We start from the raw sequence: 23562 nt of genomic DNA on the forward strand, positions 1-23562 counted from the left end.
GTAGGCTGAAGATAGGGGTGTGCAGAAGGGAAGTTTGGCAATGAATAGGATTGTACAAGGCAATATCTGGCAAACAAGGGAAGCCACAAGATTAAAGCAGAGGGAATGAGTATTTTTCAACGTCTAATATTGAAACTTACTAAAGTATTTAGAAAATAAGTATTTAGAAAATAAGATATTTTTTTCAGTTGCACCCATGTATGACTGCCACTCAAAAAAACAGCGCAGCATTTTGGATAATAGTCAAATCTCCATTCCTAAGTGGAAATAACGAGGGACCCTCCTTAGATGTTGCAATAAATGAGATAGAGTGGGTACAGCATTTCTCGAGGGTCTTTAGAGAGGAAAATTCTGCAGATCTGGCTTCCTCGCTTATCCTCCCACCAGTGGCATACCCGATAAATATAGAATTCACTGTTAACGAAACAAGGAAAGCAATAGAGATCGCAAAACACGGTAAAGCACCGGGACCGGACTCTGTCCCTATGGATTTATACAAATTTTCACCAGAACTATGGTCTGCTTTGCTAACAAAAGTCCTGAACGCAGCAAAAGAAATTCACTTACCTAATTCCTGGTCAACATCTATTCTGGTACCCATTTTCAAGAAAGGCAACAGGGACAGCCCTGCCTGTTATCGTCCCATTTCCCTCCTGGATTCGGCCGGAAAAATGGCAGGGAGAATACTTCTCGACCGTCTCCAGGAGTGGTCAAAAAAACATGGGAAAATTTCAGACCTCCAATACGGGTTCAGGGCCGGACTGAGCACCGTAGACCAAGTCTTGAACTTAACATTGCTGGCCGGAAAATATACAACAGCAACAAAAACTAGTTTACACATGGTCTACGTTGACCTTACGGCAGCGTTTGACTGTGTGCAACATTCAAAACTTTGGTCCTTAATGCTGCAAATGGGAATTGACTCAGCCATTGTTGACTTCCTCCGGGAGCTATATTCCGGGGCCACGGGAAAAGTACGATATGGGACCAGCGGTCAACTTACAGACAGCTTCACAATCCAGAAAGGAGTTAGGCAAGGGTGTGTGCTGGCCCCCTTCCTATTTATGCTCTATACCAATGGACTGGAAGCTGCCATGCTACAGGGCGTAACAGATTACCCAGAAATCGCCCGGCGTCCATTACCGGCACTATTGTACGCCGACGACGCGGTGATTCTTGCGCGCACTCCAATCCAGCTGCAAAAGGCTCTAAATAATTATTGTTCCTTTATGTCAGGTTTAAACCTAAAAGTTAATATTAAAAAAACCTACGTGATGCACGCCGGCAGCAAGGGAAAAAAACCGAAGACAATTTTCGTGGACAAACTGTCGCTTGAAAGAACGAAAACTTACTCTTACCTTGGCATCACCATTGACGGAGAGTTTAAATGGAAAGCAGCCATAAACTCTCGCAAGTTGTCATTAATCAAAACAACCGGTGCATTAAAAGCATTTTCTCTTCGTCTAGGAAAAAGACCTCTGGCCGAGATGGTAAAAATCTATAACGCAAAATGCGTCACCACGGCGATCTTCGGAGCAGGAGTATGGGGAATAGCAAATGCTGAACAAATACAGATAGTGGAAAATACATTCTTAAAATTCTTATTAGCAGTTCCAAAGAGTACAACCAACTTTGGCTGCCATCTCGAACTCGGATTGGATCATATTATCGACATCATTAAGATCCAACCCATTATGTTGTGGAGAAGAATATGGGCCACCGACGAATGCCATCTTACAAGAGCAATTATTGAGGATTGCATGAAACTAGACCACATGAAGAAGATAAAATGGTTATGTTACATAAAATCGTTTCTTTCAGATATTGGCCTTTCGAGGTTTTTTGAGGAACCACAGTCAGTAACAGACATGACAAAAAAGGATCTAAAAAAGGTATGTCTGTCTCACCTAACCCAACTGAGAATAATGACTGAAATAAGAAAGACATCAGTCCAACACTGTCTAATGATTCAACTGGTTCCATCAATTCAACCGTATCTGCAACATGACCTAACACAATTTGAAAGACTTCTTCTCACTCGTTTCAGGTTCAACCTTTTCCACATTATGGTCCTATTCCCCACCCAGAATGTATGGACACATAACTCGACACCATGCCCCTGCGATCTTATTTCCCCTCAGTCCACAATTCACGTTGTTTTCTTTTGTAAATTTTATACCCCGTTTCGAAAAAAGTGGATTATACCAATTTTAAAAGTAATGAAGATTAGAACATGTCGCCCCGCATTTTTGGCGCTGCAGTTTCTGGAAAACAGTTTGGTCTCAAAACCAGTGGCACACTATCTAAAGTTGTGCATCAGACATCGTACGAACTTATAAAAATAACAGAGACGCATAAACTCATGGACCTTTGACAAAATACTGATCTTCTTTTTTAATTTTGACCAATTTTATATGTTGTGAAATTAATGTTTTGTACTTTTATGGATTTCTGATTGAAAACCGAATAAAGTTAAATTTGATTTGATTTGATTTGACTGCCCCTGGCAAATTGGGACTTTGTGCAATATATGAATTAGTGTAGTTATCTGCTCAAAGGGGTGTGAATGGAAAAAGTGTGCTGATACATGTTGTGTTCTCTGGATTGGAGTAATCACAAAAACCTGAGTAAGGAAAATAAGTGAGACAGCATATAATAGCTTGCAAACAAGCGCTGCATTCATGAAGGAAGGCTTCAGTGCTCTTGCAAATTTGTGGTTTATTACCTCTAGGATATCAGCCTCTGCACCAGTGAAGTATCCTCGGACTTTAGCAAGCATCAGCACGGGGAACAAGGTAGTGGCACTGTTCATCATGAATATATCAGCTGCTGCGCCAGCCATCAGTGGATCTGAAAACAGCAATAGTGGTAAATTTTCATTTATATCTCAGCCAATTACGAGGATCTTGTGACTGAAACTGAACAGCAAGGTGAGCCTGACAGCAGTTCACACATTATCACTCGATGACTCCTCCCACTTATAAATGTAGCACTTTTGATGCCAGATCACGGCACTCAATCCAGGAAAAAAAGAAATTTACTCCTGCAGGTTTCGTCCTACATTTGGGATAAGTCTCAAATTTTACTGATGTTCAGAAATGTTTTCAAATACACCTAGGATACTGTTGCTTGTAAGAATGTTCATACATGGCTCTTTTCCCAACCCTGAACATGTCGGCTTCTGTTTTTGCATATCACCTAGCGCCAAGACGCCTCGGCAGTAGTGCGCTCTACAAATACCTTCAGTCAGTCAGTCAGTCAGTCATAGTGTGGGATAGCTTGCACAAATGTCTTAACATATTTCCCCTGGGGAACATATGTTTCCCAATGGAGGCAGCCCCCCCAACTAAACCCCAACAAAGTTAGGGGGATTTCTTTCAATTCCCACCCTGGACACACATGTATTTCTGTCCTTGAGAGTACTATATATTTAGCCTTTTCTTGGAATAGGGTGGGGAATGTTTGTGAAAATCCACAAATGTGCATTTATGAATGTTTCCAAATTTTCGAGGCATTCTCTCACTAGAGAACCCACTCCCCACCGCTGATAGATTTACTCAAACAAATAACATGGAGTCTTGATAAATCAATTTACGAGTGTAAACCCTCATTCAGTGATTCACAAACGTGACTTTTCACTCAAAAAAGTGACTTGCATACGTTTTAAGCAAACATCGAATTGCTTTGGAATTGTGACTGTAAGGCATTACAACAGAAAAAGAGGAATGTGCAAACAATGATGGGGCAGTGAAAATCCATAGTGATGTTTATTTTTTCCACTTTCTGAACACACTGCACAATAGATTCAGGTAGATTTGATTTGGCCATGGCCATCACATACCAGTGGGTAGAGAAGGGCGCCGCGCCAAACTGACATGATTTTATCGTCAGCCGAACAACCAACTTTGTTGAGCCTATCAGCGTGGACCTCATTTGAATGTGGGTCAGACCCAGGTAAAGCACCTGAGGTATCCTTAGCGAGCACAAAATACTTCAAGAGTGAGGCCAGACTTAAAATGATCCTACTCTGGAAAGTATTTTGAAGGTCACAGAGACCCCCAGAGTTTTGATTAGCACTAGAAAGACTACTCTGCTAGGTGGACCGATTTACACACCGCTGGAGAAAATGTTGGAAGTGATGCAGGCATGCGGTAAACAGACCAAACATCCATTGCAGAGTCCAGTCAGTTGTCATGGAATTGCTACAATGATCCCCACTTTGCCATTTCTGCCATATATTGGTAATATGCGCTCTGCGGTAAGGGTGGCCAGATTACATTTAGTTTCGTACACGATCCATAGAACTTAAAACATTATTAATAACAAAGGGGCATATTACCAAGCAATAGCGATAATTATCGCTATTGCTTGGTTAGAGACAACATTTTACCGCTGAGCTGCGGGGATTTTTACCGCAGATAAACCTTCGTATTACCAAGGTTTATCGCAAATGCGATAAAAAACGGCCGCAATGCATGAATATTGCTGAAAAGTCAGTGATATTCATGCATTACCGAGCTAATGATCTTAGCCATGTTATCCACCTCCCATTGGATAACATGGCTATGAACTGCTCAGGGCAGGTGCTAGCTTTTGGAGATATTCGCGCTTAGCGCGAATATCTCCAAAAGTTGGTAATAGGAGATAGCGATGTTAGCGACTGTTTCCAGTCGCTAACATCTTGGCACGCCCACTTTGCATGTCATTAGTGATAAATATCACTGACATGCAAAGTGGGGCCCAAGATGGTCGCTATCTCCTACTAGCTGTCGCTAACTGGTGTTAGCGACAGCTAGGTAATAGGGAGATATTTTTATCTCTGCTTTCTTGGCTTTTAAAGCCAAAAAAGCGGAGATAAACCCCCTTGATAATATGCCCCAAAACTATTAACTTCCATTCTTTTTCTGTTTTTACTCTGTTCATCATTTTTAAATTAAATTGCGAAGTCAAATTAACAATACCATTCAAAAGTCTGGGAAATTAAATACACCAGACAATCCCTCTTCCATCCATTTCTCTAAATCCTGTATAAAATTGAGAATTCAGTATATTTACTTACACTTAAAGGTATCTATATGAAGTGCTTTGCTGTAACGATAGCTCATTCTGTCAAGAGCTGGGTTCAGTATCTTAACAGCTACACTGCATGCAGCAGCCCTAAGAAAAAGAAAGTTAAATATAATCAGAATAGTTTGTTGCATATTAGAAGATCAAAACATGTTCAATCAAAGATGTCCATTATTATTGTACACTAATGCCCACTTACACTTGGTGGAGAGATGGGACCCGGCTCCTAGACAATGCCTTTATGTAAGAATAAGCAAAGCTAGCAAGCTGCAGGTTCACTTTGCTCTCCTTCGATGCGATGTTGGCGATGGTGGTCACTAAGGCAAGACCAGGCTTGGTTTCGAACAGAACCACAGTGGCCATCATCCGGACCTCCGTACGAACACGGCGGTCCATGAAGACCTGGAGCAGGATCTCCTGCACCTATGTGGAGACAATTAAAATACTTCAGGATAATTCAAATATTGTTTTACAGCTCTCTCTCCCTATCAAAATTAACTTTAGGGGTAGGGGTGACTTATATGAGACCCACAATGCTGGGGCAAAGACATTGCCAAGCATGTTACACAGAGACCAATTACACTTGAGCCATAGACGATACCTGGAATAATTGGGGGCATCAGCCCCTAGGATATCACAAGGCTAGCAAAACTACATAACCAACAAAACTGGGGGGAAATAAAGAATGACCTGGAGGGGCAATACTTGAAAGTGCAAATGCAAATAGGATAGTAGAAGTTAAGGATGATCAATACATACACCCCTTACACAGCTCAAGACCTTTCCACACGAAATATTCTTGATGATCTGCTGGGTACCAGTGAACGTGAAATTATATTTGTAGGGGACCCCAATGCAATATGGGACCCTGTAACAGGCAGATAGAGTGCATTTTGCTAGGCCCCTGTAGGATGTCTAACACACTTGAAAAAAAAATACAGAGCCAAGGCTTGGAAGCTGCTTGGCGGTCTACAGACCCAGACATGAGGGACTACGAATTTTGGGGCAGATGTATCAAAATACCTATTTGGCGATTCTCAAATAGTGATTTTTTGAGAATCACTATTTGAGAATTGCAAAATGGTATGTATCTAAAAAAATCGCAATTGTTTTGCGATTTCTTACTATTCTTTATTTGCGAATAGCAAATTGCAAATTTGCAATTAAGAAATAATTTCCCATTAATTTCTTTGGGCCAGGAGGCCCAAAGGAACGAATGGGAAGTTATTCTCAATGTGCAATTCTCAATTTGCGATTCGCAAATTGAGAATAATTTCGAGGGTGCAAGGGTGTCATAAGGACACCCTGATGCACCCCTGAAATTAACATGTGTGTGCATATGGCGCACATACATGCCCACATGGCACCTTCACAAATAGCAAAAAGGGCATTTGTGAAAGAAATCGCAAATTACCACCAACCTCAAGTTGGTGGTAATTTGCGATTTTTTAATTAGGAATCGCACAACTTGGGTGCTTCATACATAGCATTTAAGGAATCGCAATTTGCGATTCCTTAAATGCTGACGCAAAGTTAAGGAATCACAAATTTTGCGATTCCTTTTTTTTTTTTTTTTTTTTTTTTTTTTTTTAAAACCTTTATTGGTGCAAAAAACAAGAACAAATACGGGCCCACAACCATCAGGCCGGCCACAATACTTTCAGCACCATAGCGAACAATACAAAGCCCCGGCGGCACCAGAAGAAACAGTAATAATCAAGGAGCAACTCCAAAAACGATACGCGCCGCTCGGCTAACCGGAGCAGTGAAGGTTAATTTTAAATGCTATAACGTAAACATAAACAGTAAAGAATAAAGATCAAGGAGCACTGAGTCCGAATCATCACTTCGCATCAGGAGCAGGTAACAGCATAGTACGATATTAACCCCAAAAGTCAGTCTAGAAAACAACATGGCGGATCAAGACAAAACAATAGGAGCATCAAATGAGAAATACACGCCACGCGCGGTGCTACCCACTCCCACTAACCGGCGCACCGGACCCAGGACAGAAAAAGGGAGAGAAAAGCGCAGAAAATAGAAGGCCATAGAAAGAAGGAATGAAACAATAATCCCTCCCCCCACCCTACAACAATGCGGAGGCCACGGCCTACCCCCCCCCGCCAGCGTGTCTGTCGCCCAATGAAAACCCGAAATATAGAGAAGAAAGAAAGAAATGGAAAAGAATCCCCTAATATTGAAGGAGGGCCATATTATATCTCCGAAATCACCCGAGCTCCCGGCCATGAAAACTCCCCACCACCCACGATAACAAAACAGAGCATCAAAACAGAAAAAGGCACAAAAAGGTAGGGAGAGACACAAAAATCGTTTCATCACGCGTCGTGGAAGCGACCCCTCCCGGGCCCCCACCCATCTCCCAGCAGAAGCAACACAAAGGAGGTCAATCACATCCCCGGCCTGATCTCAAGCGCATCCCAAAACTCTAACCCGGATTAGACACCGCCCCAGATAAAACAAAGAGAGAGAAGGCAAGCATCGATACAGAGTCAAGTGAGCATACAATGCAGTTGTATAAAAACATCATGCGACATGAGCCCAGTACACACATTAGCCAGGGCCAACCCCATCCCCTTCAGTTAACAAAAGCAGTCAGCAGCGAGTAAGCAGCTTAACCCTGGCCCGATCGTGGATGTAGCTTAATGCAGAGTACAACAGGAGAGCCCCTCCCCCCGCGCACATCAGGATAACATGGCTGCCTAAAAGAAGAAGACGAAGCAGGATCACAAAATGGCCACCGGCCATCTGTACAAGGTCCTTTGTCCGCCAAACTCAGTTCAATAAGGGCATCCGAAGGGCAAAAGGTCCACGGGGAGAGGGATGAAGGCCAACAGACAATAGTCGACACGTAGGGTAAAAGTCGCTCAGTCGTGTCCCCAAGTAAACTCGGTGGTGCAGACATCAAGAAGTCAAGCCAGGAGGAAAGGGGAAACAATGTAGCAGTCTCAGGATCAGAGGGCCGCCAGCCGTCGGCCCCGGGCAAGGAATCCGCAAGTTTAGTATCAGCACAGGCAAAGGAAAACAGTGTAGCACCGTGGGTTGGCAAAAGCAGACTCACACTTGGCTGAAGGCAGGCGCTGCGTTCACGAGTCTCGGCAAACCTCATGGCGTCCAGGCGAGCACACAGCGCCTGGAAGCCATCGATCATCTCCGAGCGGAGATCACGAAGGGCGGCCAGGATAGACCCATGGGACAGTGAAGGTAGCAGGACCCTCGAGGTAGGCTCCAGCGCCGGTGCTCGCAAGTCGATGTACCGCACTGGCCGGGTAAGGTTGTCCACAGACAGGAATGAGGGGTTCCTCCTCAGCCGCGGCAGAACAAAGGGAGCCATGGCGCCGTCACACGATAGTGGATCTGGGGAGGGCGCAGAATGGGCGAGCATGTCCTCGAGACACCAGCGTCGAGAGCAAATCAGGCACACCTCCCGCAAGCCGTCTCGGACCGGGCCGGGCAACGGAGGAAGGGTCAATCGTTTGCGCTAAGCTAGGTCGCCCGGCACCATGTGTCGCCCATCTCCCCTTCGGAGCAAAAACACCATCCACGAGTTGCCCAAGTCGGCAGTCACAGTACAAGCGGAGTCTGCAGCAGACATCAGCGTCAGTGCGGTGGCGATAGCTGTAGATGGAAAGGCGCCGCCACTGAGTCATCCGCACTATCCAGTTGAGCGGATCATCTCCGAGCCTCCAGGAGCCGACGACGAGCGGCCATTGAAGCGAGGGTCCGGGGCGGGAGTCGCACCGCAAGCTTCCCCAGCACCCGAGCGCGCTAGAAGGTCAAAAAAGGGGATCGGTGCGCTCAGCACATCCTCAGACGCATTCCGCCGCTGGATGCAACCAGGAAAAATAGCAGAATTTCAAAGCGGAATGCAAGGGCCGGCGGAGTCGGGCGACTACACGTCCGCTCCGGTCGCCATCTTGGCTCCTCCCCCCATTTTGCGATTCCTTAATTTTGCGATGCGATTTCAATATTACATCACATTTCTGACTTTTTTTGTCGCAAACGCTGCTATTCTGCGAATCGCATCGTTTGCGACAAAAAATCGCTTGATACATCTGCCCCTTTATTCCCAAATGCATCTATTGTATTCATGCATAAGTTTCATCTTCATGTTGTAGGACATAAACAGATCCTTATTCTTGGCTGAAAAACCGGAAGTTTCCCTCTAAGACAATGCACACTTTGGAATACTATGGGAAGGACAGGTGAGAAGAAATGTTGCAGAAAAACGGAGAACGAATATGAGCGCCTTCTAAGAGCAATGGAATACCAGAATTCTTCCCGTTTAATGAGGAGGGAGACTGGCATCAAGGCAAAGGTGTGGGTATCAGTCATAGCTATGTCAGCTCAGGCACATAGAGATAAAAGGCGTGAAATAGAGAAAGGCTGGAAATTGTCTCATTAGCCAATACAATTTTAAATGTCGCAATATCAAGGTCTAGATAGCACATGTGTTTTAAATTAACTGAAATCAGGCATGTTCTATCAAAGATGGAACAAGGTACCAGTGATGCAACCTCACTACATTATTTCAAACAAATGTGAAGACAGACACAATCTTTCCTTTCCACGATTAAATGATGTCCGCAAGATTGAATCAGTTCTTTCAAGGAGACTGACCGAGGCCCATTGAAGGAGGCAGTGCACATCTACTTTACTCTTTCCTAAGGCAGTTATTGAACTTCTGTTCCTGATCTCTTACCCTTCTGGGATCCTCCTTGGCGATGTTCCTAAGGGCCATCACTGCATCTGTCTGAACCCGGACCGGGAGCTGGAAGGAGCTGGATGAGAATCCTGGCAGGAACTTCTGGATGCGCTTGATGCTGGCCGGCTGACCCGCATTACCCATGGCTTTCAGAGCCAGGGACATGTCCTCTTCATGGGCACTGTTTGCTGCCTCCGATGCTAGCTCATGGAGGGGCTAGAATAGAAACATCCATTTATGCATCCCAGCTTCCATGCCAATCATTGGAGAAACACAGATCTCCATCCAATCAGTCACAAACTACATAGTGCTTCTAACACATAACTTAATTCCAGGAATTATGTTTATTTGCATGTTTCAAAGAAACTATGAAAGCAGACACACAGCATGTCATACCTCTGTATAAGGGAACTGGCCTTTGGTTGTAATACGGTGTGCATTCAGTATTCTAACTGCTTGTGCGCCTTGATGGGATAGGTGGTACAGCAGACCAGAGCAAATGCAAGTGTGCCTTTATTTCTTCAAAGCATGTGCTTGAAAGTATCTAACTACACTACAGGGGCTGGTCCCGTTGCGCCATGGTTCTCACAAAAGCAGTGTTTGTCTGGTTATGTCAGGGTTTGCTTACACTGTGAGGAGCAGTCCCATCCCCCCATCATTGGTAGAGAGGCGAGACACACAGAGGTTAAAGTTCAGTGTATTTATGTTAGCAATGTGCAATATAAATTATGAGTAAATAGTATTGAATTAATGCCTTCATTAAGTTACCAACATCATGCATTAATAATCATTCATATATATGTATTAGGGCACACATTCTACACAGAGAAAGTGGAAATGAAATATCCTTCTTTATTGAACACCACCTTGCATCAAATGGCCACCTATGTAATGTGTTCCTTAAACCAACATTTTTGACTTGACTCAGATTTTACTCATATAAGCTGCTTGTGTTGAATTTGGGAATGAAGTGAATTACTCACAGAAAGGGCGGCCTCGGAACCTGAGGAGTGCTCACTTGAATACTTTTTCACCATGGACCCGTATGCCAGAATTGCAGCTTTGAATATTTCAGGGTATTTCTGATGTTTGGCAACTGTCACAAGATCCTGCAGGAACAAAGACAGAGAGCAATGGTGAGCATAAAATGTATTCTTAACAGACATGGCCTCTGCAAGCATATGGCATGGACAGACTAAGGGCCTCATGCTGACATGGTTGGTATTACCTTGTGTTAAAAACACCCAGGACCGAGCATGTTGCAGAACAATATGTAAACAATCATGATTGCTTTTTCAACAATACTCAAAGCATTACAGGTAACAAGAGCTCCAACGACACCACTACATCATCATTTCATAAATCGGATTTTGGTGTGCATCTGTATATAATCTGTGTTTTTTACGTTGACAAATTCAAATATCTCAACAAAATCCACTGCATTTAGGAGTGAGTCGCAAGTGGTCTATGTTGGCCTATTTGTTTTAGAATACTCTTTCTTCCACCTTCTCCTAAACCTATGTAGAACATAACCCTCTTGCTAGTCATTAAAATGTGCAAGTGGATGTCTACATTGGTATCCATAGAGATGCTACCTATGAATGTATGGAGTCAAATTGACAATAAGGCAAAGGGCATGTGTGCCGTGGGGATTTCAGTACTCACTTTTCCACTAGCCACTTGTCTACAGAGAAAGGAATATGCACCCTCACTCTTGTGCAGGATCCATAGTTTAAGTGAAACTGTACAACATGGTTAAATAACCTCCAGCAACATGCTTAAGTCTCCATCTTAGTCTTGCATCAAAGCCATAAGAGTGGATCCGGATCGAACAGTAGTTTCATCTGCACATAACATATACTGACTACTTGAAATCAAATTCTCTGCTGACTGAGCGGTGATTCTAGGAGGGCTTTCGAGATTGCTAGCATGCCTTTCTGCCATAGTAGTCCCATCTTGTACCATTCAGAACCTTCGGTGGCTTGACGGTACTCCACCTCACAGAACTCTACTGCCAGTGCAGGTTTGTCAGCATGTGCCTGCCCCAACAAGGGACCAGTTGGAATTGATGATCTGTTTTGGGCTTGTTTGTCTTTTTCCTTAATGTCGGTCAATGTTCCAATCATGTCCAAATCTTTTGATCCCCTAGGAAGGCCCATTATGTGAATGTTGCTGCATCAAGGCTGTCCCTCAGTGTCCTCTGCACTCCCATCTAGAAATTAGACCAGCTCTGAGGGTCCTTGTATTGTTCTTGTATGTCAATTATTGTGGGTTGTGGGCCTATCGTGTAGATACCATATATGTCACTGTCTCCACAAATGTATGTACAAGATCACTGAGTCTACTGCCATTGTATCTACTTTTAGCACAAGTGCCTCTCTAGCTGCTCCAGTGGCTTCTAGTATTTTGTCCAGCTTGTCAGGGGTGGCATTAGAAACATTGTCATATGTTACAGCACCTTGAGGTTTTTCATTAGGGTAACCTTACCATAGGATTCACTTGAGAAAGAAACATATTGTTTATTAAACCTACATCAGCTAGTGAATAGTATACAATGAGGAACGTACTATAGTATGTAGAAAATTCTGTTGTAAAAGAATAATATAATTTTAGTAGCCATATATATAATGCACTTATACATAAGAAACATTGCTCTCTATAGCAGCAAAAACAATTAATGGTATTACAGCAAAATTAGAGGCTGATTTAGAATTTGGTGGATAGAGCACTCTGTCCGAAACATAATGTATTTCCCTACCCACTAAACTGACCTTATTTAGAGTGAGAAAGACGTAAGTATTTCATCAGAGGAGCTCCCATTGACTTCATCATAGGAAGATTTCCTTTGATGGTCCAAAGGAGTAGGGCAATTAGGGGGAGCACATAACACCATCTGTTCTAGTCAGGATAAACAGCATTAGGTGCTTTTTTTGCTGCCTATTATTTATTTTTTCCTGTCCCTCACCTAATGGTGAGGGACAGGAAAAATATAATGATGACCCCTACACCCTGGGCAAACACTGCCAGAGTGAGGGGGCATTATTGTTTTAGTTTTTCAAACACAAAGTCCGACTTTATGAAATGTTTGACAGCTGCCCATCATGTCTGAGAGTACCAGCCTTAAAACGTTTCCTGCTTTGAAAGGAACTGCTATGATGGTGGTTTCTGTCAATGTAGAGAGGTGTCCACGGGCCGATGGGCATCTCTAAATTGGGCAAACAGCTTGTCTGTCAGGTATTCCTTCGCCCTCTTCATGACACGAGATCTTTACACTCAGAGAAGTACATTAAATTAGTTTGGTGTAATTCCCAAGCTTGGCAGCAACAGACCCAGAAAGGATGAGAAGGACTTTTGAGGGGCAGACACAGACACCCAAAAGTAAAACAAAAATTGCCTTGTTTCACTTGACAGATTTGAAAATACTAATTTAAGTTTATTGATTCACAAAGGTGTGGTACCAGAATATAGTTGTCTGAATATCATTATCTGATATAGATGTAGTCCCTGAAATATCGTCAACAAAAATAATATCCACATTGGAGTAAGCAATAGAAAATCTACACCCTGTAGGATTATAATTTGGTTAAACAGTATTTAAGACACAACATTTATGTCACGTGCTATTTCTCTGGAATCCTTATTTTTGAGAAATCTGAGAAAGCTTTATGAATTGACTTACTTGAGCTACTTGTAAGGTCTGGTGGTCTGCTCTGGTGAACTGGACAGCTAGAGTGGCAGCCTGGGCTGCCTCCCTGGGACTCAGCTCCTGGTTGTGGATCTTCTGCTTGATAACCTTCAGGGCATCAATGGTTCCCACCACCGGTATAGTGTTGAGCAACCAGCGCCTGCAGTCAAAACAAACAAATATTTTAAGTCAAACGGAAAACATTCCATCATTTCGAAAGGAACATATTAATTTCTGAGTATTCTGTACCTGTACTGAGGTCTGTCGGCAAATTGTTTCCATATGGCCTGGATATTTTCATAGTTCGCCATGCGCAGAATCTGGGCAAGCTGCAGGAATTTGGCAGGTGCATCAGCATGTACCTGTTGTTGGTTGTTCTGCACTAAGTGCTGCAAGGTTTCTGATATCTATAAAAACCATGTGTCGAACATATTAATCTATGGTAAGAAATTGTATTCAAAAGCATAACCAAAAACATAGGGTGCAACAATATTCCAGGTGTAAGGCATAATGTGATGGTAAAAAAATAAGACATGTTTGATCATCAGGTAGGTGTCCTGGTTAAGCTGTTCAGATAAAGGTAGTGTCACTTGTCATCTCTATGATTGCAGTCGGGATAAAAATGTAATGAATGGGTTCTGGGAATACCATGATAGTGAGAAAGATAACTTCCAGCAAACACATTCCACCATCACAGAGGAAATACCACACTCAGACGGAAAACAACTGGAAGGTAGGCAATTTGAGGTTTTGGAGGAAACAGACAGAAGAGTCCAAGAAATGCAATTTGTCTAGGGAAATTTATTGAACGTACTATCAGGCCATTATGTCATCAACTACATAGTTTGCAAGTTAGACTTTGTACCTTCTACACGTTATTTTACATGTATTTTCCTATGCAAGGAACAACATATTTGTAGAGGCAGCTAAATTTACCTCTTAATAAATACATGTCTATTCCGAAAAGTCCTCATTGGGGTGAGTATTGCAGTGCGTATTCAGAAATGTGGTCCATTGTATCCCACACTCCTACAAGTCTTTACGTTCATGACAAGTGAGCACCTGGAGATATGCTCAATGCACACAACATGAATCTCTAAACTAGAGGTAGAATAGGCGCTATCTGGAGAATTTATCTTTTTTTCCCAGGTACAGGATATCTAAGGACATTCCTGCTAAACCTTTCAGTGAACTAAACATTTGTACCAATCTGTTACTCTATGGAACTGAATTTCACAAGAGGAAACACTGAACAATGTGGAAGAATTCCTATATGTGAGTGACCGATCACATAGCTTTATTAATATTTCAAAGAATAAATGTTATTGTGCATGTATTTTACTGTGCAAGGAACAATATAATGAGTGTATGTTTTGCTACAAATGCATTAATGTTGTTTATATTGTTTGAGAATAGTTAAGCTACTCTATTCACTAAAATGTACAGTATTTTAAAGTTAGGAGGTAAAGTAATAAGTAGCGATGATCAGCCTTGCATCAGTTCTAGTGATGTGTGCAAGACTGTGCAAAGCATTCATGGTCACACAATGAATGAGGAATTGCTATTTCCTTCTTGAATGGATGATGTTAAACTGTGCTATACATACCTGGGACTCGGGACTTCTGGTCTTAACTAGATGAATTGGCATCTGCAGAACTTCAGAAGCAAATTGGTAATGAAGGCCACCTCGGTGCTGGAGCTCCGTCTGAGGAGCGTTCACTCGATTGCTCTTAGTTTCAACAAAGGTGAGCACTTGTCTGAAAGAAAATATAGCAAACAAATCCATAAATTGCACTTCTTACTGAGAGTCCTTAGCATTAGGTAATACATGTTGAAGGTGGGATATGGATCCGAGAGTTGAAGTAATCTTCTAAATAGGATCATTATGAGTTCTCAAGGTTTCCAGTTCCCTACCTGAGTAATTCATCCAGTTTAGGTTGTTTTCATTCACATTCTAGGATTTGATCCTATTATAAAATTAAGACTTTATGTCCACGAATGTAAAGAAATCCTGGAATGGAGTGTGAGAGCTCTGGGTCACTTTTACTTTGATGGAAGTACTATGTGGAACCCTAATATGGTCTGCATTTCCCTGCCTGAGTAATTTATCCAGTTTAGGTTGTTTTTATTTCATTCCTGGATTTGAAGTCCTGTTGATCCTATTATATATACTATGTGGGACCCTAATATGTTCTGCATTTAGTCTGCTTATACAGTCCCCTATCAAGCTCTGTCACGTCTGCTATTATAACTGGATAAGGGATTGAAAATAACACACTAAAACTTCTCTAATCTGTTCCATCCCACAAAGTGGTAAACAATAAGTAGTCAAAATCTTTACAATAAAAATAATAAGTGGAAAACTTCCACAACTGTATTTTATTTGTGATATTTTCACAATTGAAATGTATGTAATTTGACAGAAGGAAAGAAAAAGAAAGTTTGTATCACTAATGTATTCTATAATAACGCACTAGTGGTGAAAACAGCCAGAAGAGCAAAGCAATTGACGCGTGCAGGTTGAGAAAGACAACAATGGCAAAATATTAAGTTAGAATTTTTTACAGAAGACGCAGGAACAAAGGCAGTGGGTAAGGGTTTTTATGTGTCCGTCACCATTTGGCAAAAATATTATTGAAACCTTTACTTCAACAGAAGACAGTATATCATATATGTTAGCCAACAAAAATCAAAATTATTAAAAGAGAATTATTTTCATCAGCAAGCTTTTTCCTTTATATGTTCACATACAACTACAATGCTACCACATTTTTGGCTTTGTAAAACAACCTTTCAGACAAACCTGTTTGTGATGCTTTAAGCAGTTAAAACATAATAAATAACTGTACTACAGTTTTGAAATATTATATTCATTACCAAAAATGGCCAATAAAATAATCTTCACCCACCGATGGCATGCCTCCTGAGGCCATATGACCTTCTGGATACTAGGCCCAATGTATGGATATCGAAGGAGAAAATATATATATATTATGTGCATGTGTATTATGTGTATGGTGGTCCATTGGCCTACCTACAGTATTACGAGATTGGCTGTTGGACCAAGATCATGCGGCTGTTGCACAGCGGTCAGGAGCCACAATATGCTGGAGGTGCCGCTGCGGTACTGCAGAGCATCTTCTGAGTTGGCTTTTCACTGCCACTTTCATGGGAGCGAGCCCACCATGAAAAGGGTGGTGAATAGGCCGCTGTCACTCCTGGGCCTGGTGTATATGCAGGGGGGCACATGTTGTGCCCTCCTGATATGTGCCTGCATGCCACACCGTGCAGGAACATGCAGTCCGCAATCTCACAGTGGTGGTCTGCATGTTAGGGTCTCCTATGAGCCTAATATATTGCTGCGGTCACACCGCCTTTGCTCCGCCCACCCGACCAGGATTACAATCGTAATCTGATGGGCAGGCATACCATGTCTCTGGGGGTCCTCCAGCAGAAGGCGCGGTGCCGCCACCACTGGAGGACCGCCAAACCTGTAATATGAGCCTAAGTCTAGCATGCATAACATATTTTGAGAATTTGAAGCAATCCCGGGCACACATCAAAAGGTGTTTGCACAAATATACATTTATGTAATGCTTATTGTTCAATAGAATTACTTTGTGAATATTTGCCTATTGGTTCAGCTTTGTCTCTAGTTATAACATACACTATATAAAATATTGCAGTGGCCAACAAAAGCAAGAGGCAGAATACAGTGTGAGGCGAAAATGTACTTTCTAGAATTGGTCTGCAGTGTGATTGCATTTATAAACTTCATTGGAGGTAGCTCTTTTAGGTGCATGCTCCAGAAGCAGCTAATTGTATTTTTAAATGATGAGGGCAACAATTTGTCTAGAAGAATTTGTAATTAAAGAATGATTTTATATATATCTTGTTGGTAAGGATATAGTAGCTTAAATATTTGATCAATATTTGCGAACAGAATCAATTTATAATTTTAGAGAATATTTACCTGGCTTCCATAATAGCTGCCCCATAGACCTCATAGAACGGGGAGAACTGATACACCTGTCGAGCAGTCGCTTCAGTGATCAGAGCACCACCATCGCTGTGTTTCATCTTGTATGTATAGGTGGCTGCTCTCCTTAAACTCTTTGACTTCTATATAAAAACATTGATATTGATAAATGTATGTGCCATAAATGTAGACATGATATAGGATAGTACAGATAAAGAAGAAGGTCAAACCTGCTGGCAAGCAACACATTTCTCCAGATAGGCCATGCCGATGTTCTTCTCCACTTTATCCAGGCAGTTGTTCAGGTCCCTGGATTTCACAACAATAATGCTATCGGCCTTCTTGTCTTCTTGGATCACATACCTTGTGTGGCAGACACCAGTGATCCCCGACTGAGGAAATCAACATAGACACATTAATGTTCCATTCGGAGCAATTCATTGTTAGCAGATCCAAACAGTAATAAGGAGCTGATGGAATGTGAGGCAAATGGTGGGTAATGAGATCCAGAATAGCATGTATTATATAGCAGGGCAGAAATATCAAACCTACCATATGGACTAGCACTATATTTTCAAGGTAAGCAGATGTGGAGTTAAAAAAGTAAATATAAATTTATATTCATATATGTGTACTGACAATATAGTAAAAGGTGAAGTACATATGGTATTTTAAGTGGATATTGTTGTCCTTGACATCGTGACATACGATATGCTTAAACCAACATTATTCGAAGAGTGGAGTTCTTGTGGAAGTCTCAGCAGCTGACATTTGCTCTGGGCATATTCCGCCCCATTGTTTAATGACACAGTACCACTCCTACTGAGATAGCAGCCACAAAAGCATTGGAAAATATGGTTGGTCATTCAATCATACGCCCATAAGGCTTAATATAGACAATACCTCTCGGAGATCTAGGCAATACAGAGGCACCGATTATAAGTAAGAAGAAAGTAGAATTGTCACTAATTTCAAATGTACCAACTCTCGGAAGAAATTAATTGTAGTTATGAGGTATAGCATTGCTTTTTACAACTCTACTGTCACCATAACATTTCCTACCAACCTCTTGTAAGTCGTAGACATTTTGTGACTTCTTCATTGTGACTTGCAGCATGTTCACGATCCCTCTGTGAATATTCATCACAGTTTCAGAAACAGTTTCTGGGGCAAAAAAGTTGCCGACACGTCCATTGCTGTACTCAAACTTCACAGGTCTGCTCAGCTGAGCAGCAATACTTTGTGTCAGCTTTGAGGATCGAGTGAATGGATCCCTGGGCCAGATGCCATTGTATTCTTTGATTTCTGGAGCTATTATCTAAAAGTAAAATTACAACAAATATCAGGTCAATATGTTTGGCTGCACAAGTGGCAAATCTTTAATTCATTTCAAGAACATATTTTATTTTGAATTCATGAATTTGTGTATTGCAATGAGCACAGAGTAACACTCGGCACTGCTTAGCTTGAAACTGGTAATGCTGTAGTGAACTAAGCTGTTAGCATGCTTACTCCTAGAAACACATATGGTTATTTACTAAAGCGTAGGTGTTCATGTAGATCAAAGCGATGCAAAGCACTGCATCTATTTACCTACAGTTACAATAGTGCACATGCGCAGTAAAACATTGCACAGCAGTGGGCACGTGCCTGCTCAACACTTAGTAAATAAGTCTCAAAGTACTCTGAAACAGCACCTTTATGTCCTTTGCAGTTTGGTTGTACTTCAAAGCATACAGTGGAGTAAAATTAAAGGGTACCTAACCTTTTGGTCAACATATCAAGTAGCAATGTGTCTTTATTAATATTATTATTGTTATTGTTATTAATAGTATGTAATATAATTAATACCATTATTGTTAGCAGTACTTGTAGTGTAAGTATGTAATACTTATTAGTATTGTGTTTGATAACAATATTGGTGATATTAATAGTACATTAGACTGTTCTAGAAACCTTAGATTTTGACACAGACCTGAGTCTTAAACGATAAGTTATTGAAAGGTTCATGGGATCAGGTCATTTATCTAAAGTCCCTAAAGCTATATTTCAACTGAGGGCATCATGTAGATGAAGGGAGTAAAATATTAATGTCCAAAAACTGATGAATGTCCTGTACACCCTCCTCTCATTTCCAGTTCCTGATTTAGAGGTAAGGAGAGTTTTCCTGATGGCAGAGCTGTAGCCATTGTAGAAATCCTTGTTGTGGACCCAGCATTTACATGCTGAAAGAAGGTGGCTAGTTGCAAACCAAGATGCCTGCATATTAGCGGAGGTTTGGAGGCTGCCTCTAACTCCAGGGTGTCACCAGAGCTACAGGACTGCCGGGGCCAGCTGGCTGGACAGATCTTGGCCCAGGGAACGGAGAGCAGTAACAGGGAGAAGACAGATATGGCTCACCACTGGCAGCGGACACAGCATGGGCCTGGACCTTTGCTGCAGTGTGGCATACAAATTGGCATGCGGCATACCCACAAGGTGGTGAGGCTCCCGGCTGGCTCTGGAGTACTGAAGCAGGCCTCCTGTGGTGAGGGCTTCTCCTGCATGGGTAGGAGTGTGTGGTAGACCCTGCATCCGTCTGGCGCTGGAGCACGTGATGATCTAAGGGCAGCGGAAGGGGCTCGCTGCGCTTGAATACCCCCCCCGCCTGGACCTCTGGCTGTGGTGGCTCCCCGTGCTGCATGGCTGGGGAGGTTGGCTCAGGCGAAGGTGGTGAAATTGCAGCTTGCAGCCCTGTTGCATGAGCCTGTGGCTGGTGAGGACTGCACCAGTAGCTGGGGCTCTCCCTCCTGTGGTTGAATCACATCTTGGTGGAGGCGTGGGGAGTCCCTCCATGGTTGTGTATGGTGCATTGGTGGTGAGGAATAGCTGTCCCTGTAGGGGGCTCAGGGACCCTTGAGAGTGGAGCCAGAAGTCGCCTGCTAAGGAAGACCCAGGTATCAAGGGGCCGCTCACCAGTTATAACCCTGCCAGCAGGGGTGGGCGCTGGGGAAGGAGAAGCTGCTGACACCCTGTAGCTCCCCTGGGGTGCAGAAGAGCTGAGACAACCATGGGGCATCTAGGATGAGCGTGGAGTGGCGAATGGTATAGTGGCAGGAGACACAACAAGAAGTAGAGGCTGCCGGTTAAGCTGCAACATATACGTGACATGAGAACCTGTTGGACTTTCTACTAGTCCATCCATTTGGAGTACAGTGTAACTCACTGACAGAGCTACCCACCCAGTTGAAGAGTGCTAGGAGTGAGCATAGGACGCCCCAAAGGTGTGAGGGAAATGGTAGTGAGTAACCACCTTAGAGCTACTACTGAGTTACATAGAAGGGACAGAACCCAAATACCAACTGCCCTGATAAATTGGACCTGATCTTAAATGCTATGAACACCTCCAGTGAGGTACTTAAAAGCAAGATACCTGGACCTGCTGCATAAACGAGCGGAGGACTCAGAAGGATGCAGCCGACCTAATACCATCAGAATTATTGTTGTTGTTCTCGAGAAGGCAGAGGGGCCGACATGGTTACATTTCTTGATAACTGGTTGACCACGGTGGTCGTGCCTAACAGTCTGTCACCGTTTCTTTGGGTTGGAACGGGCACATAGGGTCCGTGCAAGACCACTGCTGGCACAAGGTCTCCTGCACTGTAAGGAGTGGGACATAATCCTGCAAAAAGCTTGAGAAACCCACAAATTTCAACTGCAAATGCTGAAAACTATAACCTGGTAGTTCAGTGGTTCAGTGCCAAAGGGTGTTGTTCCTTTGTGTCAAGAAAGAACTGAGAGAGATTGTTGTCTGGTACAAGCTTCTGTTTCCTGCATGTCTTAAAATCATGATTGACAGCAGCACACTGCTTATTGATGACCCATCAGTGGCTTGGGATTGTCTGGAAGCCTATAAAGTTGGTACAGACCACAGTCAGGACCCTAGGCCACCGGGGGAAGGGGGGGGGATACAACTTTTGGGGCGGCGGTGCTGCCACATGGGATGCCGGATGGACATGGGCAGCCTGCTCCCAACAAAGAGGCAAACTGAGAACATCCAAGCGGCAGCGATTGACAGAGCAACCTCCCTCAGAACATCCCCAGGGGCTCCACCGGGAGCCGCCACTCTACCTCTTCCTCTGAGAATGGTGACTTTGACAACCAATCCCCTGGGACAACCAATCCCCTGGATTCCAGCCCCTATCTCCGCAAATTGTAACATTGATGTATTGTTCGGGGCATGTGTTGCTTAATTGATTTGATGTGATTTGTGTTCATATGTACTTTCCAAATCAGGATACATTTTTCCAGATTATTGTCTGTTTTTATGGTCACTTTCCCTACCTACACCTACCTCACTTGACCACTCCCCCTTCCTGGGCACCAATCAACCGTCTTTATAATGAAAAATGCTGGATACTATATCCTAACGGTGTCTGCTGTGTGAATTAAACATTGCGGATTCTTTAATTGTGTTATTATTATTTAATTGTGTGTTAAGTAATTTGGTTCTACATTGGGACCCCCTCCTTCTAGTACTTACTATGACCCAGGTCCCTGTGACTTATTTTGGGTAAAACCCCCTTGTACATACCCTGGGATTTACTGGAAGCCTATAAAGTTGGTACAGACCACAGTCAGGACCCTAGGCCACCGGGGGAAGGCGGGGGGGGGGGGTACAACTTTTGGGGCGGCGGTGCTGCCACATGGGATGCCGGATGGACATGGGCAGCCTGCTCCCAACAAAGAGGCAAACTGAGAACATCCAAGCGGCAGCGATTGACAGAGCAACCTCCCTCAGAACATCCCCAGGGGCTCCACCGGGAGCCGCCACTCTACCTCTTCCTCTGAGAATGGTGACTTTGAGATCTTATCTGAGGACCTTTCCCCTGGGCTGATGTTAACTTTTAGGTTTGCAGATGATTTATAGCCCAGAATATGGTCTGAACTTGTACTCGCCCTGGAAGACGCTCCCAGCTGAGAGAGTGGGGAGAGTCATCGCGCTATGCTGTTCCCAAATCCGTGTATTTCTACTGAGAGGGACTACCGCCCGCCGCTTTGTCTGCCATATTAAAATATTGGCTGCAGTATACACAAATATCAAAGGATGAAGGAGGACGCATTGAAAAAATATACTCCACAAAGATTATGATATCATTAAAAAACCAGAGCTCGATCCCGTAGAGTTCGCCAATTTCCGACCAATCTCGCTGCTGCCGGGCATCAGTAAGATGGCGGAAAAAATAGCCAATCAGCAGCTTTCATCTTTCTTAGAAAGTAATAAGCTGCTTCGTAACTCCCAGACTGGTTTTCGCCCAGGGCAGGAAATAGTGGAGGAGGCAAGGTGCATCTTGGATTCAGGGGGATCAACGATGGTGTTCCTCCTGGATCTAAGCGCAGCTTTCGATACGGTGGACCATAAGATCTTAATCCATCATTTGAGCAATTTGGGAGTGTCAGGTACAGTGCGGCGATGGCTCACATCTTTCTTGGAGAATCATACCTTCCAGGTTTGGGAGGGTGCAGCACGCTCCAAGATAACCCCCCTCGAGTGTGGGGTCCCACAGGGCTCATCACTGAGCCCTACCTTATTCAATATCTATATGGCCCCCCTCGAGGATGTGGGGCATCCATGTGGGATTAAAATAGTCACTTACGCCGACGATACCCAACTGGTCGTCTCGCTCTCCCAAGAAAAACACTGCTCAGAAAATCTTCACACCTGTCTCTCAGAAATCCATCCTGGATGAATGGCTCCCGTCTTAAATTGAATGGGGCTAAAACAGAGCTTATGTTGCTAGGCCACTATATAACATCTTTACCTAATTCCATCTGGCCTGCCTGTCTGGGTCCTGCGCCCACCCCAAAGAAGGAATTAAAAAGTCTGGGGGTATGGTTGGAGCAGGATTTGACATTTAAGACCCAAGCAAAAAAGACAGCGGGCATCTGTATAGGGCTACTTCGTTCTGCTCGTAAAATCCTCCCCCTACTGCCAGAGCATTCGAGGAGGCTACTTATTCAGGGACTGATCCTATCAAGACTGGATTATAATAACGACGCTCTTCTTCTGACAGCACCCAAATCAAAAATTAATACTCTTCAACGAGTCCAGAACTAGGCAGCAAGACT

At 43.3% G+C, this 23562-nt stretch overlaps 1 protein-coding gene across 1 annotated transcript in view; it reads right to left on the reverse strand.

Annotated features, from left to right (window-relative positions):
- Positions 1-23562, reverse strand: part of LOC144756204 (vitellogenin-A2-like) — an 80018-nt gene that overhangs the window by 45125 nt on the left and 11331 nt on the right. The window contains exons 4-14 of the mRNA XM_078645816.1: positions 18521-18772; positions 17685-17846; positions 17449-17597; positions 15082-15232; positions 13725-13882; positions 13470-13635; positions 10774-10899; positions 9788-10006; positions 5267-5490; positions 5060-5157; positions 2726-2850 (exon numbers count right to left, since the gene is read on the reverse strand). Of these exons, the coding sequence (XP_078501942.1) occupies positions 2726-2850; positions 5060-5157; positions 5267-5490; positions 9788-10006; positions 10774-10899; positions 13470-13635; positions 13725-13882; positions 15082-15232; positions 17449-17597; positions 17685-17846; positions 18521-18772 (1830 nt within the window). The remainder of the gene's footprint in view (positions 1-2725; positions 2851-5059; positions 5158-5266; positions 5491-9787; positions 10007-10773; positions 10900-13469; positions 13636-13724; positions 13883-15081; positions 15233-17448; positions 17598-17684; positions 17847-18520; positions 18773-23562) is intronic.

Source organism: Lissotriton helveticus, chromosome 1_1 (assembly GCF_964261635.1).
Source record: "Lissotriton helveticus chromosome 1_1, aLisHel1.1, whole genome shotgun sequence".
Lineage (NCBI taxonomy): Eukaryota > Metazoa > Chordata > Amphibia > Caudata > Salamandridae > Lissotriton > Lissotriton helveticus.